General features: G+C 38.6%; 1 protein-coding gene across 1 annotated transcript; it reads right to left on the bottom strand.

Annotated features, from left to right (window-relative positions):
• On the bottom strand, positions 456 to 23,331 carry WDR41 (WD repeat domain 41). Its single transcript, XM_021379409.1, has 13 exons — positions 23,051 to 23,331; positions 19,657 to 19,772; positions 15,269 to 15,317; positions 14,244 to 14,375; positions 13,851 to 13,913; positions 13,234 to 13,345; positions 11,775 to 11,837; positions 10,462 to 10,572; positions 8,295 to 8,479; positions 6,088 to 6,209; positions 5,141 to 5,229; positions 3,459 to 3,589; positions 456 to 1,503 (listed from the first exon to the last, which is right to left on the bottom strand). Exons 1-13 carry the CDS (start codon positions 23,099 to 23,101, stop codon positions 1,351 to 1,353), a joined length of 1,377 nt encoding a protein of 458 aa, XP_021235084.1. The 5' UTR covers positions 23,102 to 23,331; the 3' UTR covers positions 456 to 1,350.

Genomic DNA, 25,435 nt, shown 5'->3' with positions numbered 1-25,435 from the left:
CACTGGAAAGTTCCACGAGACTTACTCCTGAGCTGTTTCGAGTGCTGGGTCTTAGGAGGAGCAGAACTGAGGACAATGGAGCCCTGTTTTAAATCCCCCAAGCCTTCTACACCCTAGGTCCTCTCTGTTCCAAAAGTAACAGTAAAAGGATGGTAATCCACCCTCCTTCCCACTTCCCTTCTATTGGTTTTGATAATTCCTTCCCCTATCCCCCATCTCATGATGACTACATGAAACAGTTGAACAACTTAGAGGAGGGTTTTTGGGGATTGGGGATTTTTGTTGGTTTTTTTCTTCCAGCTCTTTTTTTTTTTTTTTTTAAAGTTTTGTTTGTTTTTAAATCTGTTCAGCTTTGCAGGTTACTGCTTCTTTCTCAGATTTGAAAAAGGCATTGAGTACTTGAAGGCTTTATGTTTTTAAACCCTAAAATACTATTTATGCTTACACACTTAGTGTAAATTTCTTTGCAGTCAAATTTTATTTGAGAACTCAGTGCTCAGCTGGCAGAACAGATCAGTTACTGCTGGTTATGAAAATATTTTATATCCTGAAAATCCACAGTAAGGACAGACCTTCATGACAGACAAATGAATTCAATGAGTACACTATGTAAAGACTAAGTTGAATCAATCACACTTCATGCTAGACATCATACTGCTGTTATATAAACTCCAGTGTAGGTTAACTCACAGTAGATCTGCAGTTGTTGCAAGACAGAAGTATTTCTGTGCCAATAATTTTCTTTGCTAAAAAAATTAAAACCTGACAAACTGGTACTGACTACTTTACTTTCTTCTTACCTTTATTGTAAGATTGAATGCAAGAACTCTGAGAACTTCTTTTTTTTCTTTGTAAACACATAAATCTGAGCTATCAGTAACTAAAGTTTTTCAGACTTCCTCTGTAAGAAATAAATTACATAAAGCAGGAAGCTGCTAATTTTTTTTTCTGTATCTCTTTTCTACACATAACACTGTGGACACATAACTCACGTAACACAGCTGCTTTAGTTATGATCTAACTAACCATTTTAACAACTCTTAATTTTGCTATTCGCTTATGGTTGTGTTTTTTTTTTTTAAGCACCAGGAATAACAATAGAAACTATCTAATGTGTCATCACTATCTTCAGTCATTTAAGGGAACACAATTTCTGCTGACAGAGTAAGCCAAATAAGCTTCAACATGCAAAATTCTCCTTTGAGAAGAGAAGCATAAAAATTCCAATATAATACATGACATTAAGTGTAAACCTTATTGATAGTCACATCCCCAGTAGCTCAGACTTTCCTTCACATTCACATGTAATGTATAACCAGTTTATGCATATTTAGCCTGTATTCAAGCAATTTAAAATTTGAGTTGCAAATCACCATTTTGTGCCAGTTTCTGAAATAACGTTAAACTGCGGAGTCTAGATTCTCGTTCACCATCCTTCCACAATATAATGAGATGGTCAGCAGAGCATGTAACCAGTCCCAGTTCACTGAAGTACAGGAACATCTGCAATGAAACCATTACTATTATTATGACACTCACATGATACTATCAGCTGGCTTAAGTGTTCAGCGTAAAGCTGGACTAAACAAATACGTGAGTCTGAAATGGTTCTGTTCAAACATTAGGTATGCAAAACCGCAACATATACATTCTGTATGTTTGAGACGTCATAAAATATCTATATGAATACAACACTTAAATAGCACTTTGCCCTGAAAGATTTCCATGTGGAGAAGGAAGTAAAGCTTTACAGATAGGGAAGCTAAGGTGCAGCAACTTGAGTAAAACTTTTTCTAAGTCAGCAGTAGCAGAAGGCATGACTTGCATGACCTCTGTCTCACAGTTTCTGCTTAGAAATAGAAGCCACTGCACTGTTCATTTGACGACACTGTCCCCTCACAACAACGCACAAGCTACTCCCACCAGGCCTAGAAGAATCAAGAATAAACACCTGTATCAGAGGCACTGGCATTCACCTGGTCACACACAGAGGGAGACAGGCTAGTGAGAGCAGTGATACAGGAGAAATACAGCAGTAGTGGAGCAATTCCACAAGAGCAATGGAGCTGACAAGTCACATAGTTATCCCTGACTTCAGTCACTACCACAAGGCTGCCTCTCATCAGCCACTACCATTTCAACATAGCATCTAGTGGAACAAGGTCACATGAAGACATCATGGCATGCCTGCAGTGCTCTGACCTCTCAAGGTGCTGAAGGGATCTGCCTGGAGGAAGCACTGAGACTGTGCTACAGCCTACTTGCTCCAGGAACAGCCAGTTATTAGCTCTGTGATTCCAGTAAAATACTCTGGCCAAGTGCACATCTTTGACCATCACATTTCATCCACCACTCAACATCTCCAGCCTCAACTGATCCAGTCTGATTAGAGTCTAAAATATTTTCCATATGTAGAGTACTGCAGGAAATCACTTTCACTATTATCTTAGCTGCTACTTGACTCTGAAGCATCCCAGTAAAGACAAAACATATCAAAATACAGCAAAGAAGGCAAGAGACAAACCAGACGCTACATCTTCTTTTGTAGGTACCTACTTTTTCTTACTGCTAGCATGGTCTCTTCTAATAGTTTTAGAAATAGTTTTAGAGAAAAAGATGGGAGAGAGAGGCAGAAACTTTTGCAGAAATCTCTGTAGCAGATGGGATCATCCTCGCTATTACTGAGAATCTTTCAGCTTTTACTAGTCCTGAAATCCAGTTAGTCTAATGAACACTTTTGAGCAACACTACCCCAGGACCTGCCCCCTTCTCCCTTCCTCTTTACCCACCCTTTCCCCTGCTCCTACCAAGAATGTTTATAACAGTTCACTGTAAGAAAGCGATTTTTTGCTCCAATATGTTTGCCGAACATTAACATTGAAAACATGAGTGTGGAAGGGGAAATACCATTTAAAACAAAAATATATTCTGTTAGGCAGACAGAAGCACAGCATAACACCTGATCTAAAATTAAAAGATATCCTTAAGATTCACAGCACAGGGAGCTAAAATTGCTGAATTGAATTCATTTCTTACAAGCCATTGTTTAGACTGTAAACTTAGGATGAAATTTGGAATAAACACCCAGTTCCCAGTTGTACTGTTTGCAGTCTACAAAGAAGCCCAATATCCCACCATATTTTCTGCAGCATTTTTGTACAGACACAATCCTCAAGCATCTGTCACTGTTTGAGCTCTAATGAACTTTAATTTACTAATATTGTCCTTTTCATACTGTACTACATATTCCACACAATCAATGTCTGTATTTATTAGTCACTAAATCTCTGATGAATTTAGAAAGACCTAAAGCCCAGGACTCCCATTCAACTCCATAGTGTCATAAAGACATTCCCAGCCTCCAGATCTACATAATAAAAACTTACAGCTGCTTAAAGAACACTTCCAAAATCTAAGTAAATGAAATTCACTTTTTCATTCTATTAAAACTGGCCTACCTGTACAGCTGATGAATGACCAATCAAATCACCAACTAGCTCCAAGAAATGCATAGGTGTATTCTCCTGCGCCTTCTTAGCTTGGTTTGCCTGCTTATTTGCCCTTCCAAATCCCCACATGTTGAAGAACCCTGCAGTGAAGAAAAAAAAAACAGTTTTTATTTTGGCAAAAAAAAAAAAACCCCACAAAAAAACACAACCACCACAGTTTTTATTTCCACTAGCTAAAAAGAGATCTTTGAGAGTTGCTTATAATCTAGAAGCAGGGCAGTCCACTTGGCAAAGTAACTGAAGCATTGTACTGCACAGCATTTCTGCATCAGAATTACTCATTTTGACTGCAGAGGGAAACATAGATACTTTGACCCTTGTTATAATGTGGTAAATTTTGCATTACTCACTTAGATGATAAAATAAATGTATTTAGCAGAAAATCCAGAAAATGCTTAAATGAACTAACTGAATGGCAAAGGCAGATGCAGGACAGCAATGCTCTGTCCTCCAAAACTGCCTGGCTGTCATTTGTGTTCAGAAGAGAGAAATGAGCTGCCAATCTCATCCCTGTGTGTCCTTCACTGCGCATTAGAGCACCGCACACAAGTAGCAAGCAAGTGCTACTTTCGTGCTGAATTGCCTGTTTTCATACCACTTACTGACTTCTCATTTAGTCTTAAAATCATCCCCCAAACTGTGTAACAATAATCCTCCACACATTCCACTTAGATAACAGGAAAATACGTATCTGAAGAACTGCGTAACAACCTTTACAAATAACCTTTACAGAAGTAAGAAAGTTGAGTAACGTACACAGTGAAGTTCCATCTTTGTTCCTGACCCCTCCCTCAGGCCTATTAGCACACACAAAGAAATGTGCTAGGCCATGGCCTTGGTGCAAGGCAGATGACAGGAGAGATGAACAACTACCTAAGGGATTCCTCAGAACGAAAATAGCCCATCAACAGCAGTCCAGCCATCCCACTACTGTGTATGGTTTCTTTCACACCTAACTCCAATAATCAAAGTTAGACATTTCCAACATGAAAACAAATGCGTCACAATAAGCAGCTGAACTGCACATACCAGCTGTCATCAGCAATATTGAGACAGGACATTCCTGAAAAAATGTTGCTAAACCAATCCAGAAGGCAAGAAGATTCACAATAACATTAGAAAAAAATCTTTACAACAGTTACTATCAGTCAGGCAACTAGTCCCTGAGGACTGTATCCAAGTGAAGTTGCATACAGTCTCAAAGTGAGTCCCAAGTTCACGGAGGAGATGTAGAAATCATTGCTGTTCTTTTGCAAGCTTGTCTTTAACTTTCTTTACAAGGTCTTGCAACTTTTGGCTGGTAGAGTACCCAGTACAGGGAGAAGTGAATGAGAGTTTGTCGGGAGAAATAATAACTTTCGTTAGACGAGCTAATACAACTAAAAACTGAAATAAGCTTTACAGCACAGAACCACTTCAGCTGGACCTTCTAAATTCTCAAATCAGATCAAAGGTGGCTTGTATACCCAATGTCTTCTCTGGTTTCCCTCCCTCTGTCTCCCTGAGACACCTGTCTCAGTTGATTGAACACAGGACATTATCTCTTCTTACAAAGCCTTCAAGCCTCTCTACACCTGAATAGAATTCCCTGATTTTCTAAATGCTGTTTTCACCCCATACTCCCAGCAAACCTGTTGGAACTGGTTCAGCTGGCAGCTGCTGCTTTTCTCGGAGCTCCCAAATGCGCACACTGCCATCTTCTGAACAGGATATCAGCTGCCTGTCAAAACATTTGATGAGCAACACTAGCATGGATACAAATAAACTGTATCTGTAGCAGGATAAACTATAACAGACTTGAAACATAGATGGAAAATACACAAGTTTTCAAACCTTTTTTAAAAAAATCACTCTAAAACACATCTAGACTGCAAACACGCAAAACAACTTCAGCAAACTTACATTCATTAAGCAAAACCATGTTATTTATGGAAAAAGAACAAAAGGAAGAATAGCTTTTTTCATTACACATACACAATGTGCTTTGAAAAACATACAGATTCACAAGATCAAGACCCTAATTTTTAGCTTCTGACAGAATTTTGCTCCTTCAAACACAAATATAAAGGGATTTAAAAACACAGCTCCTAGATTACATATATAACAAGTTTTTAATGTTATTTTCATTAATTTTTCTAACTTGGCTGTCAAAAATAAATTCTAGCCAGAAATTCCGCTCCAATGAGCAAAGGCTGGAAGTTGTTTTTTGCTAAAATATTTTGTTAGTTCTGAAATATGTAATGAAAATGATTTAACAGATCTGCCACAGGTCTTTGCTTTATATGAGTAAAATGCCATTAAGCTGTATTTTCACAGTGTTGACAAAAGTGTTTATGAATTCTGACTTTGAAAATAGTCAAGATATTTTATTTTGAATCTGTCCATCAAGCACACTGGATTAGTTATTTCACATTGAATTTCAAAAATCAAATCAACAAGTTCTACCTAGTAAAAGCAGATCAAACTTAAGATTAAGTCCCTGCCCTAGAAAACAGATGTAGCTTTGTAGACTGTATCTAACCACTCTACCAAGTTCTGCATTTCTTTACTGCATGACAAAATGTACCATGACTTGTACCTGTTTGGAAGCATCTCAATGTGCAGTACAGAAGAGTCATGAGCAGTTCTCTGGCAGGCAATCACACGCTTCATTTGAAGATTATATACGTATATGCCTTTCCCAACTGCAGCATACACATACTGGAAAGAAAATTCAATGGAGCAACTTACAGAAACAGACTCTGAAATATCACCATGTGTGTTGTGGATTTCCAGCAGTCCTTATGACATCATCTAGACAGCATTATATGGCTAGTTTCTGTACTCATGTTAACTGCTTTATCCTAAGCACACGGAAACAGCAAGTTACAGAAAAAAAAACATACATTTTTTGGAAGAAATGAGAGACATTCTACTATAAGCAGTTACTTAATTTCAGTATATTCATCCTCTATCTTACAGTCTAAACAGAAACCAGGGATACCAAGAAATTAACACATTTCTACAATTAAACATTTATATATTCTTACTCTAGAGGTATTCTGTTCTGCGTTTTTTGTTTTTGTTTGTTTAGGTTTTTAATTTAACAAAATCTGCACAAGAAGGTCTTACTCAAGGATACAGGCTCCACAGAGAAACGTGTAGAAAAGGAACTCCCATATATTACACAATACCGTGGAGACCAGTAAGTATTTTACGTGCAGTGTTCTCCTTCAGTAAAATGCAGGGATTCCATTTGATAACCACCATGGTCCTAAGAAGCCACAAATACCTTGCACATCATTGGACCAGGATCTTCTTGTGAGTTAGCTGTAATGATTTCAGAAAAGAACAGCCATACACCCGATATATACTTGGTGCTACATGGGAATGAAAAATGCTCCCATTCAATATATTCCAGGACATACCTTGTTTAAGCAACACTACATTGGATCTTTTCCCTGAATGGCCTGCTTCCATCCACACAGCCCCAACATCAAGGTCTCATAAGCAGTTCACACTACACACTTGTCAACATTTTATAAAAACTGGTAACCTAGTGTTTTTTTACTAAAATTTCCTATACATACATGAGGAGGACTGCCCCAGAAGTAATGCCTCCTACGTTATCATGTTGGCTCATGACATCAGAGATAGATATTGATAGCATGGAAGTAGAGGTTGAACTTTCCCACCAATATTCCATTACATTTGATTGCTGTGTGACAGATGGCAGCAGAGGGACAGTACGAAGCAAAGATATGTCACTGAATTCTTCCATGCAGAAAAAATGGCACCCGCTGACATTGACTGACGCTTACAGAATGTTTATGGAGATCAAACAGTGGATGTGAGCACAGTGAGGCAGTGCGTGGTGCATGTCAGCAGTGGCGACAGCAGGGCACTTCCACTTGTGCAGATTCTTATAAGAGTGGCATGCAGGCTCTTGTTCATTGCTGGCAAAAATACATGACTAATGGCGGTGACTATGTTGTTGTGCTTTTTGTAGCTGCTGTAATTTCCATGGAAATAAACAGGAGGCATTACTTTTGGAGCAGCCAATGTACATTCAACAGTGTCTCAACGTATAATAACAGTTTAATGTTCTTTATTGGGGTTTGTGGGGTTTTTTTTCCCCGATTTGTTCTATTATGTACATCCACAGTGAGAGCTCTGATACCACTGAAATTAAGGTAATTAGTTTTCTATTTCGAGAGATGCTCTTAACTTTTATAAGGTTCCATTTATGCTCTGCAAAAGGTGCTCTTCGCATAACACACTTCCTTTTACACAAGCCCTGACAAAATCGTGGTGACTTAAAACCCCAAGAAAATAACAGATGAGGAAGCATAAATTGTACCCTGATGTTAAAAGGCAAGTTAAGCACACATCAGGACAGGAGGTGCACTCCTTAGCACATTTTTTTAGTATTGCCAAACCTTTACCATCCCACTGAATTCTGAATGGTGCTATGCCTACAAACACAGCTTCAGATTAGACACCCAACTACCTAGTCTGCCAACAAAGCTCCTAACAGAGAATTCATCACTTTAAAAAAATGAATTTAAAAAAATTAAAAATCATGAAGAACTGTGTTTTGCTTTCAGATAGCAGATAACAAAGTAATTCATCATAGGAATACATTTCTTCTCCACTTTCTAGGTAGGAACTTTACAAGATATAGACAGACAGATCTCCCCTACAACTTTCTCCTTCGGGATGTAGGAAGAAAAGGTGATTCTAGTGCTACCACTCAAATCTCCCAATAAATACAAATACAGTTCAAAATTCTGCAGCAATTTTTACCTCCTCATCAGATGCTAAGTGTTGAACTGAAGTTTCATTTGGACTTTGGGATAACTTTATTTCTGACTGTGCATCTGGTTGGACAGAAGAGTCCCAGAAGTTGCACTCAGATGCCTGCTTTGTCCAGTCAAGTGCATCCCAAAATATTAACTCACCCACATGAGAACCTGTCACAAAAGTCGTATCTAGAGGGGAAAAAAAAAATCACAGTGAAATCATATTATATTAAAACAAACAAAAAAAAAAGCACATCAATTTCAGACAAGGTTACAGCTCTAAGTAGAAAAAAAGCTTATGTTAGCATAACACTATGTAGAATGCAGTCACTAACTGACTGAACAAAATCCCCTCCCCCTTGAGAAAACACTCATTTGATTATTTAGAACAGCTTTGACAATCAAAAGGAGATGAGCTCTCTCCTGCAAAATTAAAACTAGCAAAGAGGACATTCACTTGCTGCAAAGCACAGTATTACAAAGGCAGAGATCATCACTAGAAGTATGAACAAGTATTTGAAGTTCACATGTTGCCTACATGAAAAAGCCTCTAATTCCTTTGTTAAGTAAGTACACCAGTAGGCCAGAAACAAATACCACAGAATCCAAGTTTTATTTTTTCCATCTTTGTTCAATAGGCCCTTTGTGCCAACCTGGCTGGCACATACAAGCCAAAGGACAAATATAAACTCTGTCACACTGTGAATAACTTGTCCTGGGCTCAAAGGGAACTCAAAGAGACAAATAAGACAACAAAGCAGAGGGGGTCAGTAACAGCAGTCTTTACATAGGCAGAATTTCAGGCAGTCCTGCCAAAATGAGCAACAAAGACTGCATCGTCTTCCAGAGCCTCTAAATAATGTATATATGTGTAGGCCTACATCTGCACACCCTATCAGCCTTTTCTACATCATAAACCTGTCTGGTTTCATTTCACATTTCACTGCCTTCACAGCTGCCACAGAAAGGTTCACCTACTACTTATGAACCGTCATTACAGTTAGAAGTTTGGTCCCAGCAACAAGCATACAGTTGAAATCATAGAATCATAGAATTAGCCAGGTTGGAAAAGACCTGCAAGATCACCTAGTCTAACCATCCACCTACCACCAACAACCCCACTAAACTATGTCTCCCAATGCCACATCTAAATGTTTCTTGAACATCTCCAGTGACGGTGACTCAACCACCTCCCTGGGCAGCCCATTCCAGCGCCTGACCACTCTTTCAGAAAAGTAGTGTTTCCTAATGTCCAGCCTAAATCTCCCCTGGCGCAACTTGAAGCCATTCCCCCTCGTCCTGTCACTAGTTACAAGAGAGAAGAGGCCAACCCCCAGCTCACTACAACCTCCCTTCAGGTAGTTATAGAGAGCGATGAGGTCTCCCCTGAGCCTCCTCTTCTCCAGACTGAACAATCCCAGCTCCTTCAGCCGCTCCTCATAAGGCCTGTGCTCCAGACCCCTCACCAGCTTCATCGCCCTCCTCTGAACACACTCCAGGGTCTCCACGTCTTTCTTGCAGTGAGGGGCCCAAAACTGGACACAGTACTCGAGGTGGGGCCTCACTAGGGCTGAGTACAGAGGGACAATGACTTCCCTACTCCTACTGGCAACACTATTTCTGATACAAGCCAGGATGCCATTGGCCTTCTTGGCCACCTGGGCACACTGCTGGCTCATGCTCAGCCGAGCGTCGACTAATACCCCCAGGTCCGTTTCCTCCACACAACTTTCCAGCCACTCTGCCCCAAGCCTGTAGCGTTGCATGGGGTTGTTGCAGCCAAAGTGCAGGACCCGGCACTTGGTCTTGTTGAACCTCATCCCGCTGGCTTCAGCCCAGAGATCCAGCCTGTCCAGATCTCTCTGTAGGGCCTCTCTACCCTCAGGCAGATCGAGACTTCCTGCCAGCTTGGTGTCATCTGCAGACTTACTGAGGGTGCTCTCAATGCCCTCATCCAGGTCATCAATAAAGATATTGAAAAGGAGAGGCCCCAGCACCGACCCCTGGGGAACACCACTCCTGACCGGTCGCCAGCTGGATTTAACTCCATTCACCACCACTCTGTGGGCCCGGCCCTCCAGCCAGCTCCTTACCCAGCAAAGGGTGTACCTGTCCAAGCCACAGGCTGCCAGTTTCTCCAGGAGAAAACATTCCACCAAAACCCCTCTTACCGTTGACACTGACCAATGACAAGATGTTATCCTGATGGTCGACAAGGCGTTTTACTTCAAGGATTTTCCAACCTTCAGATTTATCACTGGAAGCAATCAATCTAAAAATGACTTCCCAGATAAAGAGAGAAACTGACTAAATAAGCTTTATCACTTGTCAGAATATAATATAGATATGCTCCAATAAAACACACCATATTCAGACGGATACAAATTTAAGCACATTAAAAGTGAGACAGTGCAAGATGTGCAATACCACTTATGATCATCTCTTTAACTGCTTTCCTCATAACACAAAAATATGAATAATTTATTACAGTATTATTAAGATCTCTTATTACAGCAGATGTAGGATCAAACATTTCTACCTAGTAACTTTGAAATTTAGAGAATCAATCAACATCAGAAGTTGTACTAAACAGAAGTGAAAAGTATTAAACATCTGTACTGATAAGTAAGGTAAAAAAGAATCACTGTCTTAAAGACAAAAAGATGTAATATTCTATAATAATGCAATCAAAATCACCAGGAATTAAGACTTTCTTTTAACTAGTCTTGGAATTTCTTTTATGCTATCACAAGGGCACGTCAGAATTGTGGGAACTTTAGATGAAAGTTTATGCTGTATACGAAGTCTAAACGCAAGAAGACTATTTCTAATTTGCTCCCAACTCTTTGATCATATTATTAGATGAAAAAAGAAAACCCAGACATCTAAGTATTTAATAATATCAGGCAAAATCTCTTGTTTTGTGGACAAATTGCTATGCTTTATCTCCTGAAACTTCTTCTACGTTTTGGCATTTCAACAGTTTCATAAAACACTCTTAAAAGGTTCCCCACCAACAGCTAGCAGATGATTTACAGTCTGCAGACATAGAAAAGCCTGTCTCTAAGTGAGTATCAGAAACCATCACATTGTCTCCTTATAGATTTGGGTATTGTTTTATTGGCAATACTCCACTCTGTACCCTAGGATACAGAGTTCCTAGGTATTGAACAGCTAGCTATGAAAACAAGTTCCAGACCAGAAGGACAAATGCAGATATCCGCAATCAGAACTGGAGAGGTGGCATTAATAATACTAAAAGAACAGAGAAAAGTTTTTACTATTTCTCAGTGAAATTCCTGAGGGAGATGAGTACTATCTGCCTTGCTGTCAAATAAAGAAAAACAGAGGAAGGTAGCTAATTACACCTTAGTACCTTTCACTTTTCCTATACAATTCCAGCAGTGTTCTGGGTACAGGTATCTCTGATAAGCAACCAATGACAGAGGAATACAAAGACCTAACAGAAATGCAGTATACTCACTTAGCTCTTTGCCAACAGCAGCCGCAACACAATTTTTAGGCAATTCAACCAAAGCACTAATACCTTTGAAAAAATAAAGCAAATAAGGGAGAAAACAGTATTTACTGACCAAAAGAAAACACAGTTAACTGATAACTCCTTTTCAGTAAAGCTTTTCATTATTTGCCTTCCATATACAAATTACTAGCAAAACAAAATCATACTGCATGAAGCCAAAGTAAAACTGCAACAGAAGTGAACAGATTACTTCAGATGGAGGTAGAGTTTGGCTCAGAAACCAGTAGAATTCTGAGCACTGAACTTGAGATAGGAGCTAAAGCTCCTATCAATAATCTCTTCATTTTAAGTAGGGCTAAGATGTTTTTGTCCTAATGCTGGACAACATTGAGGATACTGTGGTAATTACTGAGACTTTAAACACATGAGTTGCTAAAGTTATTAGATACTGATATTACCACAATATACATGAGATTAAAACATTATGCAGAGTCAGCTGAAGCAAAACATGGTATAAGATGTCCAGCTTACTGTTATTCTGCCTTTATTCTGCATAGGCATTCTCCAGCATGGGTTGTCACATCATTATGAGAAAAATCCCTAAAGAATAAGCAATCTTTTTCTTCCCAAAAAAAGAAAGCAAGGGATTAGGAGAGCCAACACTGCACATCCCATTGATCAACCCCATGTACGGAAGTTTAAATAGCACTTCATGCTATCAGCTACAAACACTACTTAGAATTGCTATTTGGTAGGATACCTTGTATCAAACCTAATTAGTGGTATCCTCAATGATTCAAAGGGGTCTCGCTTACCACTACTACACTGGTTCCAGCTTTGAGTTTGATTCACAGCTTCCTAACTATCTTTGCAAAACACAGAAATAACGCGTAACAATTTTCTTTTACATGGCTAGATAATACATAAGGTTATTAACAGAAAAGCACAACTGACATTGAGGTTTTGATAGAAATACAGTAAATATAATCAGATCTCAATTTTCTACAAAAAATCACTGATTCTTAATAATAAAAAGAAATTTTTACTACTCGACTACTAATACCACCAAGTTTTAAATAGAAATAATAAGACTCCTTCACAGAGGAAGTGACAGAATCTGGCCCCCATTACAGCAAATACATATAAGTCAGTAATTGAGGGTCTACCCCTGTGAGACACCAAGTTAACTGGAATACACTGTCATTGTAAAATATTTAGAGTAACTGTAAAGTACTACAGTACCACAGTACTGAGGTGCGACACTCTGAAGTTCACACAGCACAGGAGATTAAAAGCAGTCTTAATTTTGAAATGATTAAGTTTGACATTTAAACAAAAAGTGGCCCTAATACATGATGTTATCATTAAAATCAAAGAGAATTTGCCAAGTTGGTTTTGCATCATTATACAGATCCATTTTACTTGCACTTTCACGGCTATAATGAGTCATTTACATTTTTACCTGCATCAGTAAGATGACTGGTCTTACACAAGAGATCTAATTTTCTGTTCCAAACACATAGATCACTCCCTCCAGACAACCATACATCCAGTCTGTGAAGGACTGTCAAACACTGCAGAACAAAAATCAGATATATGTCCCCTGCAAAAGTTCTACAGGGAATTTTTCACTAAAGTGATCATGAGCTTTAGCTAGATGAACCTGTGAGTACTATGAAATACAGTATTAGTGTCAGTTTCTTGAGAAATACAAAATGAATTACATACTATATGTTACATTTATTATATCAACAATACAAGATCTGATTTCTAATGAATTTTTCAATTAACATTGAAGAATAGTTTGATTGTAGATTGCCTTTTCCAATGCAATAACAAAACAGAGGTATAAAATCACTCTTAATCTACAGCTTTTCAATAACAAAATTGAAGAATTCGAAGTTCCAGAAAGAAATTAAGAACTGTGCCCAATTCTCAAGCAGTCACTGTTTAAGGGTTACATCTTCTTGAATTACACTGTTGCTCATAAAAATACATCTCCCCATAGGACTCATGACCCACACTGAAAAGATTACTGTGCATAAAAAGATAGGCATACTCAGGGTTTCCTCAGCTTACCTTTACAGTAGAATGGAAACATGATACTTTTTGAACCTGCCTGCCCGTAGTGCAGTCCCAAACCTGACTTAATTCATTAAGAAAAGTGATTTTATATATTTATTATAACTGCTGTGTTTTTAACTAAAGGAGCATTTGGGATATAGGTATGCAGAAACTCAGTCTTCTTACTTCTGACTGACTTTTCAAAAGGCCAAAATGACATACTAGTAATTGTCTCTCATTAGGATTCATTTTCATAGTAGGGATTATATCTAATTGTGAGCAATGACTAGAAAAATCCTAATGTGACCCAACTATACCTACTGGGTATTACCAGCCAATAAATTCAAACTTGTAGCCTCTGTAAATGCTTCCAGTAAAAACAAAATACCTCTCCAGATCTAAGGATACAATAACAGTTCTATCAGCTGATGCTGTTAAAATCAAATGACTGTTTTCTTCAGAAACATCTGATGAAAAAAACGGTGCTATAGCTGTAATTTTGTGTGTGTGACCATGAAGTTCAAAAAGTTTCTCTCCTGTCTGAAAAATAAAAACAGGGAAAATTAAGGGTAAAACCTGGATTAAACTTGTTGTAACACATGACACAGGTACCAAACCACTCTCGAAAGCAAAGATTTCTAGGAGTCTAAAATCTCAATTTCTATAATAATTTATGGTTTTACTTCTTACTAGACCTTCAACACTTTCCAAGATCCTACCCGAATTAAATAACATATTAAGTATATACATGAAGAGTACTACATAACAAAAACTACAGTAGTTATTAGTTTTACAGAGCACAACATCCATAACAATTCTTTTGCTTTAGAAGATTTTCAAAAATTATTATGAGATTTTCATCACAGTAAGCAAGGCCTTGCTTTGACACTGCATGAAGTACGTAATGTTCACTGACTGGTGTTCTTCCAATAAAGTTTTGCATTAGCTCTCCATTTAGTCTCATCAGTTTAATGCAGTTATTGCAAACAGAGCTACTAAGATATACTTAAAGTGCATATATAAATCTGGGATAAATGCTGGGATCTTGCTACATATTTATCGAGTCCATAGTTAGCATCTTAAGTGTTCTCAGCAAACAGTGAACATACATTAAAAGAATTAGTCACAATTTCATATTCAATTCTGCTTTTCACATCAACATATAATCCCCAATATGTGTAAAATCACTATGCCATCACAAAACATTTTAACTCTGAAAAGTTACTTCTCTTATATTCACAACAGTTATTTTCCTAGTTCTTCTTTTTAAACTGAGATTTGACAAATTCCACCTTTACATTTTCAAATAGTATTTCTGATACAAACCCATGCAGTATTTTTTTATGCTAGTAGACATTTCTAACAGCTCTCCCTAATGTTTACCCTCTCTGAAACAAATGAGGTACCTCCACACACACTAAAAAAGTGCTAACCTGAGCATTCCACAGAAAAATGACTCCATCATCTCCTGCAGATGCAAACCTGACAGGAAAAACAACGTGAAATCTTGAACATAGCATAATATAATGGAACAGAAGAAAAAACGTACATAAAAAATATTTCAAATATCAGACTCTTGTCTTTGATCTAAAGAATAAATAAATATCCATAAATCTCAATTAGTTCTCAAATTGAAGTCCTGAAGTCAGTACATTTAAATAGGTGTTTGCCAACAAAGAACAAAGCTTGAGAATTCCAATAAATACTATTATAAACAGAAGCCCACATTGCAGAACCAATTCTCTTGTTTAAAAATTTAATGAAAGATCTTATATACTGAATAACATCACACCCTAAAACCAAATACTATCAGTCAGAGCCAATTGACTACACAACATCAAACAAATTAGAAACCACTCATCTGAGTTCAGCACAGGAGTACAGGAGCCCAGTATTTATAATGATACTTACAAGTAGCTTAAAAAACCTCTCAGAAGGTCCGTATTTAAGGTGCCAGCAGGGAGAGAGAAGTGACTGTCCCCTTCTACTCTGCCCTCGTGAGGCCCCATCTGCAGTACTGTGTGAAAGCCTGGGTCCCCGAGCAGAGGAGAGATGTGGAGCTTTTGGAGCAGTTCCAGAGGAGGGCCATGAAAATGATCTAAGGGCTGGAACACCTCTTAGAAAGAAATGTTGAGGGAGCTGGGCTTGTTTAGCTTGGAGAAGAGAAGGCTCCAGGGAGACCTCCCCATGGCCTTCCAGTATTTAAAAGGCAGGCTTTTTACATGGGCACACGGTGATAGGACAAGGGGGAACAGTTTTAAGCTACAGGAGAGGAGATTTAGATCAGATATGTGGAGGAAATTTTTTACTCAGGGTGGTGAGGCACTGGCACAGGCTGCTCAGCTTCTCTAGCTGTGGATGCCCCATCCCCAGAGGCGCTCAAGGCCAGGTTGGATGGGGCCCTGTGCAGCCTGAATTGGTGGGTAGCAGCTCTGCCCACAGCAGGGGGTTGGAACCAGAAGGCCTTAAGGTCCCTTCCAACTCAAGCCATTTATGATTCTATGAACCAGGATGTCTAAAGTGCAAGAAAGTAGTGAAGAAGAAAGGTTCTATCATTTCTGATTTTTTTTCTGTTGCCAGATATGAATGTTTTCATTAACTACATAAAAGTCCTTTCTTTTGGACTCTTACTTTGTAGTTATGTCACTTGCAAAACCTGTTAACAAAGAAAATTTTCTGGCTTAAAGCTGTATTCCCTCAGCCCCAATTACTTTCAAATGCTCTCATTTTTTTCTGTTACAGTAAAAAAAAAAAAGTGCGAAATACACTTTTTCTTTTTTGCATCTTTTGTTATTTTACATACAATCATGACCCTTCTTTAAAAAGAACAGAACAAAAAAAATCTTTCATGCATGCCTTTGATAGCAGTAATTTCTCATCTTTACTTGCCTTTTAGCTGAATGACACCTTTTTCTGGCACAAGGTCAAGAACTTAATCACACTCCCACATTTCGGCAAGATCCCTTTAAATTCCAGGTGTTTTCTCAACTAACACTGAAACTGTGTGCCACTTTAAAGAATTCTGAGAAGGAAACTGATGTTTGAAAGAAGTTTTGAGTATGATTCATCAGCACAGAAGTTCAACACAGTGCTGTTTTGTACTTTTTCCTCTTTGACATCTAACCAGGATTTCTGTTTAAGCATAGAGGTATGTTGTAGAGCCAGCTATCCTACAAGTACATCCTGTTCACCAAGGTGGAGTTTCATGGGTCACCTGATTCTTTCCCAGTCATGATCACCATCCTCTGTAACCTTGTCTGCTTCCTGAAGGAGTAAGGAATGGTCAAATGAGCGACAAAGAAAGCTATTCTTAAACGTGTTATGAACTCTGTTTAGTTTAATGTGTCAAATGCTAGAGTATTACATGCAATTTTATCTCAGTCATTTTTTGGAAGACTCTTGCTGAGGTTTAGCCTTCTTTAGCAATCTCCCAATCAATATGACCCTCACTTCATGATCAAAAAAATACAAGAGAGAAGGAAAAAAAAACAGCTTTCTGTTACATTTACACAGGATTTATTTAGTATCTTCAGAAACCAATCTGAGAAAATTTTCCACTCACTGGTTTTAGCTGAGCCACTGAGAAAACAAGAAAATCCTTCTGCAAAATTCTCAATAAGATGATATTATCTAAAGATCTGAAGCGTGAAACTTGGCTTACAACAGTTGACAAAAGGCATACAATGGAATAGCAGCAGAAACTAAATAAAAACATTTCAGAAGCTGAGTAACAATACTAATTTTTCTGAAAAGAATCAAGTGAAAAATATTATCAGCTGTTTAACAACCCAGAAACCAGAATATTCTTCATAAATAAAAACCCTGAATTACTGTTCAGTGAGGCGGCTATCATACTCCTTAAACTCTCAGAATATTAACCACCTATGTAACTTACTCCTTATCCAGATGCTATTTCACAATCTATCTTCCATGCAGCCATCCAGGCTTTAGCTTTATGCTGATTATCATTAGTTTAACTCCAATAATTTACCTGCTACCATAAAATGACGCCCAAACGGTAAAAGATTTCTTCACATCAGAAAGCGCCTCAAGTCTAAGACCACTCTGGTATTTTATTCAGTGTATGTTTTAGGAAAAGCGTAACTTGAAGAAAATTTGTTTTTGTAACTTTTCTGAAAATGAAAGGACTGAGGAAAAACAAATCAGAATCTTCTAGTTTTAAATGAATTTTACTGCTGGTTGATTACCGTAATGAAAAAATGTCATGGAAATGCATGAAATTTTCTGCCATACAGTTAGAACATTAAGAATGAGAACTGACAACCTAAAAATTTTCCATGGAGTGGAATATATATACATTCTACATCTTGGAATCATAGAATCATCAGGGCTGAAAAAGACCTCCAAGACCTTCAGTCCAACCGTCCACCTATCACCAGTATTTCCCCACTGAACCTAAAATGAACTAATTGGGGAAAAAATGAACTGGGGAAATGACATATCTTGCAAATACTTTATATTCCTTCACAAAATGCCTGTTGAACACTGTGAAGATATAGCACAGGTAAAAGCTTATATTTGCATAGTGTATTGAACAGTAAGTTAGAAATATCCCTCTGCACATAATCCATAAAAGACAATAAATTACTCCTCAGCAAAGAGACTCCTGACTATTAGGTAACATAACTAGTTCTGAGGGTTTTCTACTTAATTCTTCAAGACAGCAAGGAGTCACTCTGGTTATTATTGACTAAAAGCTTCACAACCTTATTTTAAGGTAGTTAATTAATTTGTCTCTTTAAGGATTATATTAAATGAGAAAGCATGCAAGGTTAATTTTACACTAAGGTAAAAGGATCGTATTTCATATGCCTAGTCACACTTCCAAAGTGGCAAAGGTAAAGCTACTGACTTTGTCCCTGCTTCACAGTCGGGTTTTTTTTAGATGACTCCTTCCTTGGAATGTAACTAGTTACAAAAAACTAAGAACAGAACAAAGATATCAGGGAATACATTAAAAATGCACAAAATTATATTGGATGAGAGAGATAATGGAACTATAAGGTTTCAAATAAGTACAGCAAATTGAAAACAGGAAATTGGAGTAAACATAATACAGTGATGAGCCCTTTTTTGAATTTTAGTAGCCATTCTGCATAGAATTAAACTACTGAAAACTTCCAAGATTTGAGAATTTCAGAAAAAAAGTTGCATCAATTGCAGGTCAAGTGGATTAAGCACTGGAGTTTCAGAAGAAAGGACAACCAGTGTGTTGCTTTTGACTCTACTGAAAAAGCAGAGACATGAGAGACTTGAAAAAAAGATTAGAAAGAAAGGAATAGCAACATTCAGTATCACTGAGAATTTAGTGTCTAATTACAACATTGACGGGATCTGTAGGAGACTTACATTCTTCTGCAGAATCAAAAGGTAAAATATAAGATATACTCAAATCAAAAACATAGAATACACCAGTCCACTGAGGAAAAAAAAAGGAAGCACTACTCTGTAGTGTCTCAGGAGAAAGTATGTGTACGCATATACAGAACGGAAAGTTCAGCCCAGAAAATTATGGGCTCAATTAGCTAAAGGTAATTTTTCAAATAAATGAACTTGTATCAAGAAACAAATATAACTCCTTCACCATTCTTTCCTCATAAAAGAACAGCTTACAAAAGAAGCCAAACAAGGGAATAACATCATAAAAGAAGAGTGTTCACCCCTTGTCTTTTTAAATCCAGGCTTTTCCCCACCATTCCCCAGTGAAAACAGAGAACTGAAAATATTTCTACAGTTTCAAAAATATTATCTGAATTATTCCCAAGAACGTTACGGAACAACTTAAAATGTAATTTCATACCTGCAATCATCTATTTGTACTAGAAAACGTACTATATCTTGATGACCTTTCAACACAAGGAGCTCCGTGTAAGGATTTTGTACTTGCTCTTCACCAATGGTCTGTACAGATGATTTCTAAAATCATAAAAACATAATCAAATTAATTTTTTGCTGACATAATTATTTTCACCAGGTATTCGTAACATTTAACAATCTATTCACAGGCTCATGTGCAAGTGTATAGTTACAAATGAAGTTAAATTCATTTTCTGAAATAATAATTTTACTTTAATTAAAATCATTAGAAAGGGTCGTTTCTTATCAAGTAAATGATATCCTTCTACAGCATGTATTTTAAATCAAAATAGAGCATTGTCTGTCTGAAAAACATTTTGTACTGCTTTATTCACTGATACACCGAGATAGAAAGCCAGTTCAGTCACCAGCTACCACACGGAGACAGCTTCATACATCATGCATTTTGTTTTTCATTAAATTACATGTCCTCCTCAGAGGTTTGTGAACCTCTCATATATTTCATCTACCATTCAATTTTAAAATTCTATATAAAAACAACACCTTTAAAATAAGCATGAATAAATGCTGTTCTGTTACATAATATATACATTCACTGGGACTCTATTCACAAAATACCAAAGCCAACAGCTTAAAAAAAGAACATAGCAAATGATTAATTACTTCATAGAACAGCATTTATAATTACCTCAAATAGACTACTAATTAAAAGCACTATAAATCACTTGGAGCAAGCTGATCACCTGGCAGGGTCAACAAAGTATTGTATAACACTACAGTGTCATGATAGGATAGTTCTGCTAATGTCAATCATCAGTTTGTTCAAGAGAAGACAACTTCTTTGTCTTTACAGTCTTCAGCATTATGGAACAATTTGCTATTAGACATAATTTTTTTTTAAATTCAAGCATATATAAATAGCAGTAACTCGGTGACAAAATTCTCCTATTTCCTAACTTTATTACCTCTATGTCTATTCTTTAAAGATATCACAGAAACTACACTGTAAAACTGTAATTACTGAACACTATAGCATAAATGAGAAATAATCCTACACGAGACAAACATCCTCAAAAACATCAATATTTTCTTGCAGGAATAATCAATTATTTTCCATTACTTCTGTATTGGTACTATGATACTGTACTTCACAAGTTAAGAACAACAAAATTAATAAAAAGGGAAGGAAATCTGTGTTATATTTAAAATGAAGAGGTTGTCAAAATGCTACTTCTTGCAATTTTATCTTGGTTTTGTGGTATCTGATGCATTTCATGAAGCAACTGTTCCTCATTTTATGCAATTATGTGAGAATAGCAGTTCTCATTTAAAATAATGGAAGCACAGTCCTCAGGGTTATAAAGAAAAGTCAGACAAATATGAAAACTAACCATTCGGCCATGAAAAGCAAATCAAAATATTCCTTAAAAAATCTAGCATTCTTAAAATCCTAAAAAACCTCAGTAGCATTGAGCTGATGTCATAAGCAGTACTGTAGCCAGAAGACATCAATTATTTTATTTAATAACAGAAACAAACATATCTTCACCAAAAAAGCTAGGGCTTGTAACATTAACATTCTAATTCCATATTTAGAGTTTAGAAAAGCAATGCCTTTGCTTCTCCTTCAGTATAAAACAGCGATGCTTCCTTTCAATCCGCCTAACGTTATTTTTTCTTATTTCCTCTTTACCTAAGAATGCCCATGAATACTGAAAGGTACAGTGCTGCAATGTGAGATAGAGAACAACAACAAAACAAAACAAACAAAAAAAAAAAAAACATTTTCTCCTCCAATTGGTCATACTACAAGCCACTCTCACTTCAGGTCTTCACCAGTATCTTCTCACGTGTTAGATTATAACTTATAGCACTCTTTCTCTAAAGAAGTCTGCTTGATGTAAACTAACTGTTAACTGAACTCTCTTCTAGCAACACCAAGCTTTTAGAAGAGAAGATGCTGATTCTAATGGAATCCATTCCCATCTTGCAGGTTTTTATGCAGGACATTTAACCATCACTACAATAATAATAACATTCAACAGAGCTTCAGAACTTTTTGATAATCCCTGTGATTTGAAGCACTTAAAGGTGGGATGTTGAAAAGCAATCTACCAAATGATGGGTACAAAAGTATATGGAAATTCTTCCGTACTTAGTGTGGAGCACAACATAGTTTATATGGACTAGTAGACATGTATCACGGCCATCAACATAACAGATTAAGGAACTCAAGTTTAAATTATTTACTGTGAAACTAAAAAAATGGAATGGCTAATGAGAAATTTATATTTCCTGAATTTAAAACTAAAAACCTTTGCCAGAGGTCTTCATTATTCTCTCATTAGAATGCCAGACTCCAGTGCATCTGCTCTTCATGACTGGCTGAAGCAACAGCAACAAACAAACGTAACCAGACCACAGCCTACCAGCTATAATGGACTTCCTCCTCTACACTGTCAGAGTACAAAGAGAATTAATGGTTATGGGGATCATCTTCGCATTGTCTGCAGCATGATGTAGTGCGAGGGTGAAAATGAACTGCAGAAACAATCCTTGCAAATACTTATTTTTCAGTTTTTCACTGAGGTAAAATACCATCATTCAGCACATGGAATGAACGCTGATATCAGTGGCCGCAATGGGAGAAAAGTTCCATGGATCACGCTTATGGAAGCCAACAATGGCAGAATGGGAGAACGCCACCACACCCTGGCTTGTGCCTTGTTAAAATACAGCGTACCTAGAAAGTAGCCCGAGTTTAAACTCTGGGGAGGAACAAACAGCAGGGGAGCTGTACAGCCCATCCCAGCACTGCTGGTACTATTCCTGCCCTGCACACAAACCTGCTGAATACAACCACAGTACTGCTGAGGTTCAGACTGATGACACAGGTGAGTGGCACTGCCACAGCAAACTGGAAGGGACTCACACTGCCACTGTGGTAAACACTGACACGAGAAGCAAAACGAGACGTTGTCACGGCTTGCTCATGCATAGCAGCAGCAGAAGAATGACCTCCTCATATCTGTCTGGATTACGAAAGCATTAAGAGTGCGAATCCCTGTAACAGCGTCGCTAACTCTTGTTTAGCGCAGGCTCAGTTCAGCATTCTTCAGGAAGGGGCAATGGCAGCGCTGCCTCCCTCGCACCCAGCAGAGCACGAAACCGGCGCAAGTCGGCCGTGCCAACAGCGCCACCGCCCGCAACGCGTCCCCGGCGCAGGGCTCACAGCGCCAGCCCACAGCACGCACGGAACGCGCAGGGCCGGCTCACAGCCCCTCCGCGCAGCGCAGCGCACCCCACCCCACTACCGTCTCCCCGGGGCCTGAAGGGAGACGTCCCCCCGCCAACGGCCCTACCCGGCCCCACCGTACCTCCGCCAGGCCCTGCGGCTCCCGGCCGCCCCCGATCAGCCAGCGCAGCATCCCGCGGCCCCTGGCTGAGCGCTGTCGCGGCGCACGGTTCCCCCGCCGCTGGAAGGGCCTTCCTAATCGAGCTCCGCGCCGAGGAACGAGCAGGCCGAGAGAGGCCAGAGCAATCGAGCGCCGAGTGCGTTGGTTCCGCGCGGGTACAAAATAAAGGATCTTCCTTCGCTAAGTTCTTATCTCCCGGCTTCCAGTTGCAGAGGAAATGTATTACAGTCTGAGAAGAGCATTCCCGTGTTATTGCTACCCTCTTGCCTGTTTCCTGAAGTAAAAAATCCCCCAAACTGCCTGTGTCTGACATTTTCCTGCGTTTAACTGCTTCTCTTGGCTGTGACTGCTTTCATTCTCCACTACTGAGCCACCCTGGGCTCCGAGATGTCCACAATAAACTGGAGGAGCAAACACTCGGCCCAGCCTCCAAGATGCAAATATCCCATCGGGTTTAATGCCCGACCCATACCCCTCTGTCCTGCTCTCTCCCCCCTTACAGCTGTCTTGGAAGCCTTCAAAGATTCCTGAGTTCCAAAGACTCAAGGGGGCAAGATTATAAACCCAACCCAACCCCAAAGACTTTGCAAACCCCATTTTTGAGGAGACACCAGAAGCAAAGGAAGTAAAAACCCGTCTGATGGGCACTATTCTGCCTCTGAGCCACGTATTTTGTTTGCCGTCCTGCTGACTGCTCACCCATGTTATAACAGTCAGTCAACTCCCCACAGCATCCTGAGTTGTATTTGAGATTGCCAAAATACCTACAACAGGAGATAATCGTGGTTTGCTCAGGCCTGAACTAGCAGTGACCAACCTGTGTGGAAAGCATGGCGATGTCTGGGATGAAGTGCCTGTATTGGCATATTTGACAAGTACAAGGTGGTATGCAATCTGAATATTGCCATTTGTTAGAAGTTCTGAATTCTCCACAGCTTCTCAGAAAACTAAAGTTGGTGACCATCACAAACCTGTTTTAAAGAGAAGTTTACTCCTATAATAGCATACCTCTGATTTTCTACTTAGTCACTGCAAAGCTCACTGAAGCTGGATTGTCAGCCCAGCAGCGTTCTGCAGATTAAGGGCACAGTCACTGGGGTTACTGTGTGCCTGCAGCTACACCTGCCAGGGTTTCCATGGTAATATTTTGTCATCACCAATCTTCCCTTTAACAATCTCCCTGAGTAATTTGTTATCTTCTCCACATGGGCACTTGTTATCTTGTCCAATGGGCATTTAATTGCAGCTGATTTATTGGAAGGAAGCACTGCACAACACAACTCTGCTTACAGTTGTATGAACTGTAATCTGCATATATGATATTCATACTGATATCCCCATCCTACCACCCAAAAAAAGAGAGGAGAGAGCACTTGGTACAGCAGAGGCAAGCACAGGGTATGCTGCTTACTCAGGTTAGCAACACACACAAGGATCTTCTTTCTTTAATGCAGTGAGGGAAATGTGCTCCTCCACTTTCCTTTCCTGACATACCTCACTACTTTAACATATGTTGTTGTAATGGCATTCACACACTGGCAGGGACAGGATAGAAAAAAAACACAGAGCTACACCATGCAGGATTGTGTGGTGAAATACAGAGTTTTGATCTTCGTGGCAGCCAGTCCAGAAGACTGTAGATGTCATACAGTCATGAAAACTGCTGGAATATATTCTTCAAAACATATGAGATGGAAGTGTACCATGTTCCAGCATGGTCTGCATGGATTCAAGAGCTTTGCATGGCTTTGATGGACGCCAGGAGCACTTGTTTTGTCTTAATATTTAAATTTGAATTCAGTACTCTCTTTTTGAACATCTTCAAAATCGTTCATTAAACTAAGAGCGTAGTCTGCTTCTGTCTCTCACTCCAGTCTCCATTTCTTTGTCTTTGTATGTTGTTTGAATTTCAATATACCTCCTTTCTAAATCCATCTTTCAATTCTAAAATAAATAAATAAATAATTGTCCATTTCCTAGAGCAGCTTGTACAGTTACTATCTTTGTAAAGGTTAGGTAATGAGTGTGATATACCACTAAATTCCAGTTGCCAGGCTGAGATGCAGTTTCTTTTTAAATGTGATAGTTTATTGCTGTCAGCGATTGCCTTTTGGTGAAGAGTTGTGTTAAGGCTCTTGAACAATATCAGAATAATATTTGAAGGCATCTGTCACTTCAGGAAATTTGACATGTGTATTCCAGTTTACACAAAGACTCTCTTCCTCGAATTTGTCATTTCTGGACCCTAGTCCTTTGTAGCTGGATGGAGGAACACTTTTTCTTTCCAACTTCTAGCCCAATGGTTTCCATCTCAACTATACCCAATAACATGCTGTCCTCATGCTG

The sequence above is a fragment of the Numida meleagris genome, chromosome Z (assembly GCF_002078875.1).
Source record: "Numida meleagris isolate 19003 breed g44 Domestic line chromosome Z, NumMel1.0, whole genome shotgun sequence".
NCBI classification, from domain to species: domain Eukaryota; kingdom Metazoa; phylum Chordata; class Aves; order Galliformes; family Numididae; genus Numida; species Numida meleagris.
This window is presented reverse-complemented; position numbering and strand designations above follow the sequence as displayed.

Bases quoted from the DNA above. Each gene is read 5' to 3' on its own strand.
- WDR41 (XM_021379409.1), bottom strand. From the start codon at position 23,101: ATGCTGCGCTGGCTGATCGGGGGCGGCCGGGAGCCGCAGGGCCTGGCG. The intron at 13,346-13,850 runs GTAAGCTGAGGA...TTTGTTCTGCAG, and splicing joins GTTTCCATTCTACTGTAAAG to TGTTTGACAGTCCTTCACAG. The intron at 1,504-3,458 runs GTAGGCCAGTTT...GTTTCATTGCAG, and splicing joins GTCATTCATCAGCTGTACAG to ATGTTCCTGTACTTCAGTGA.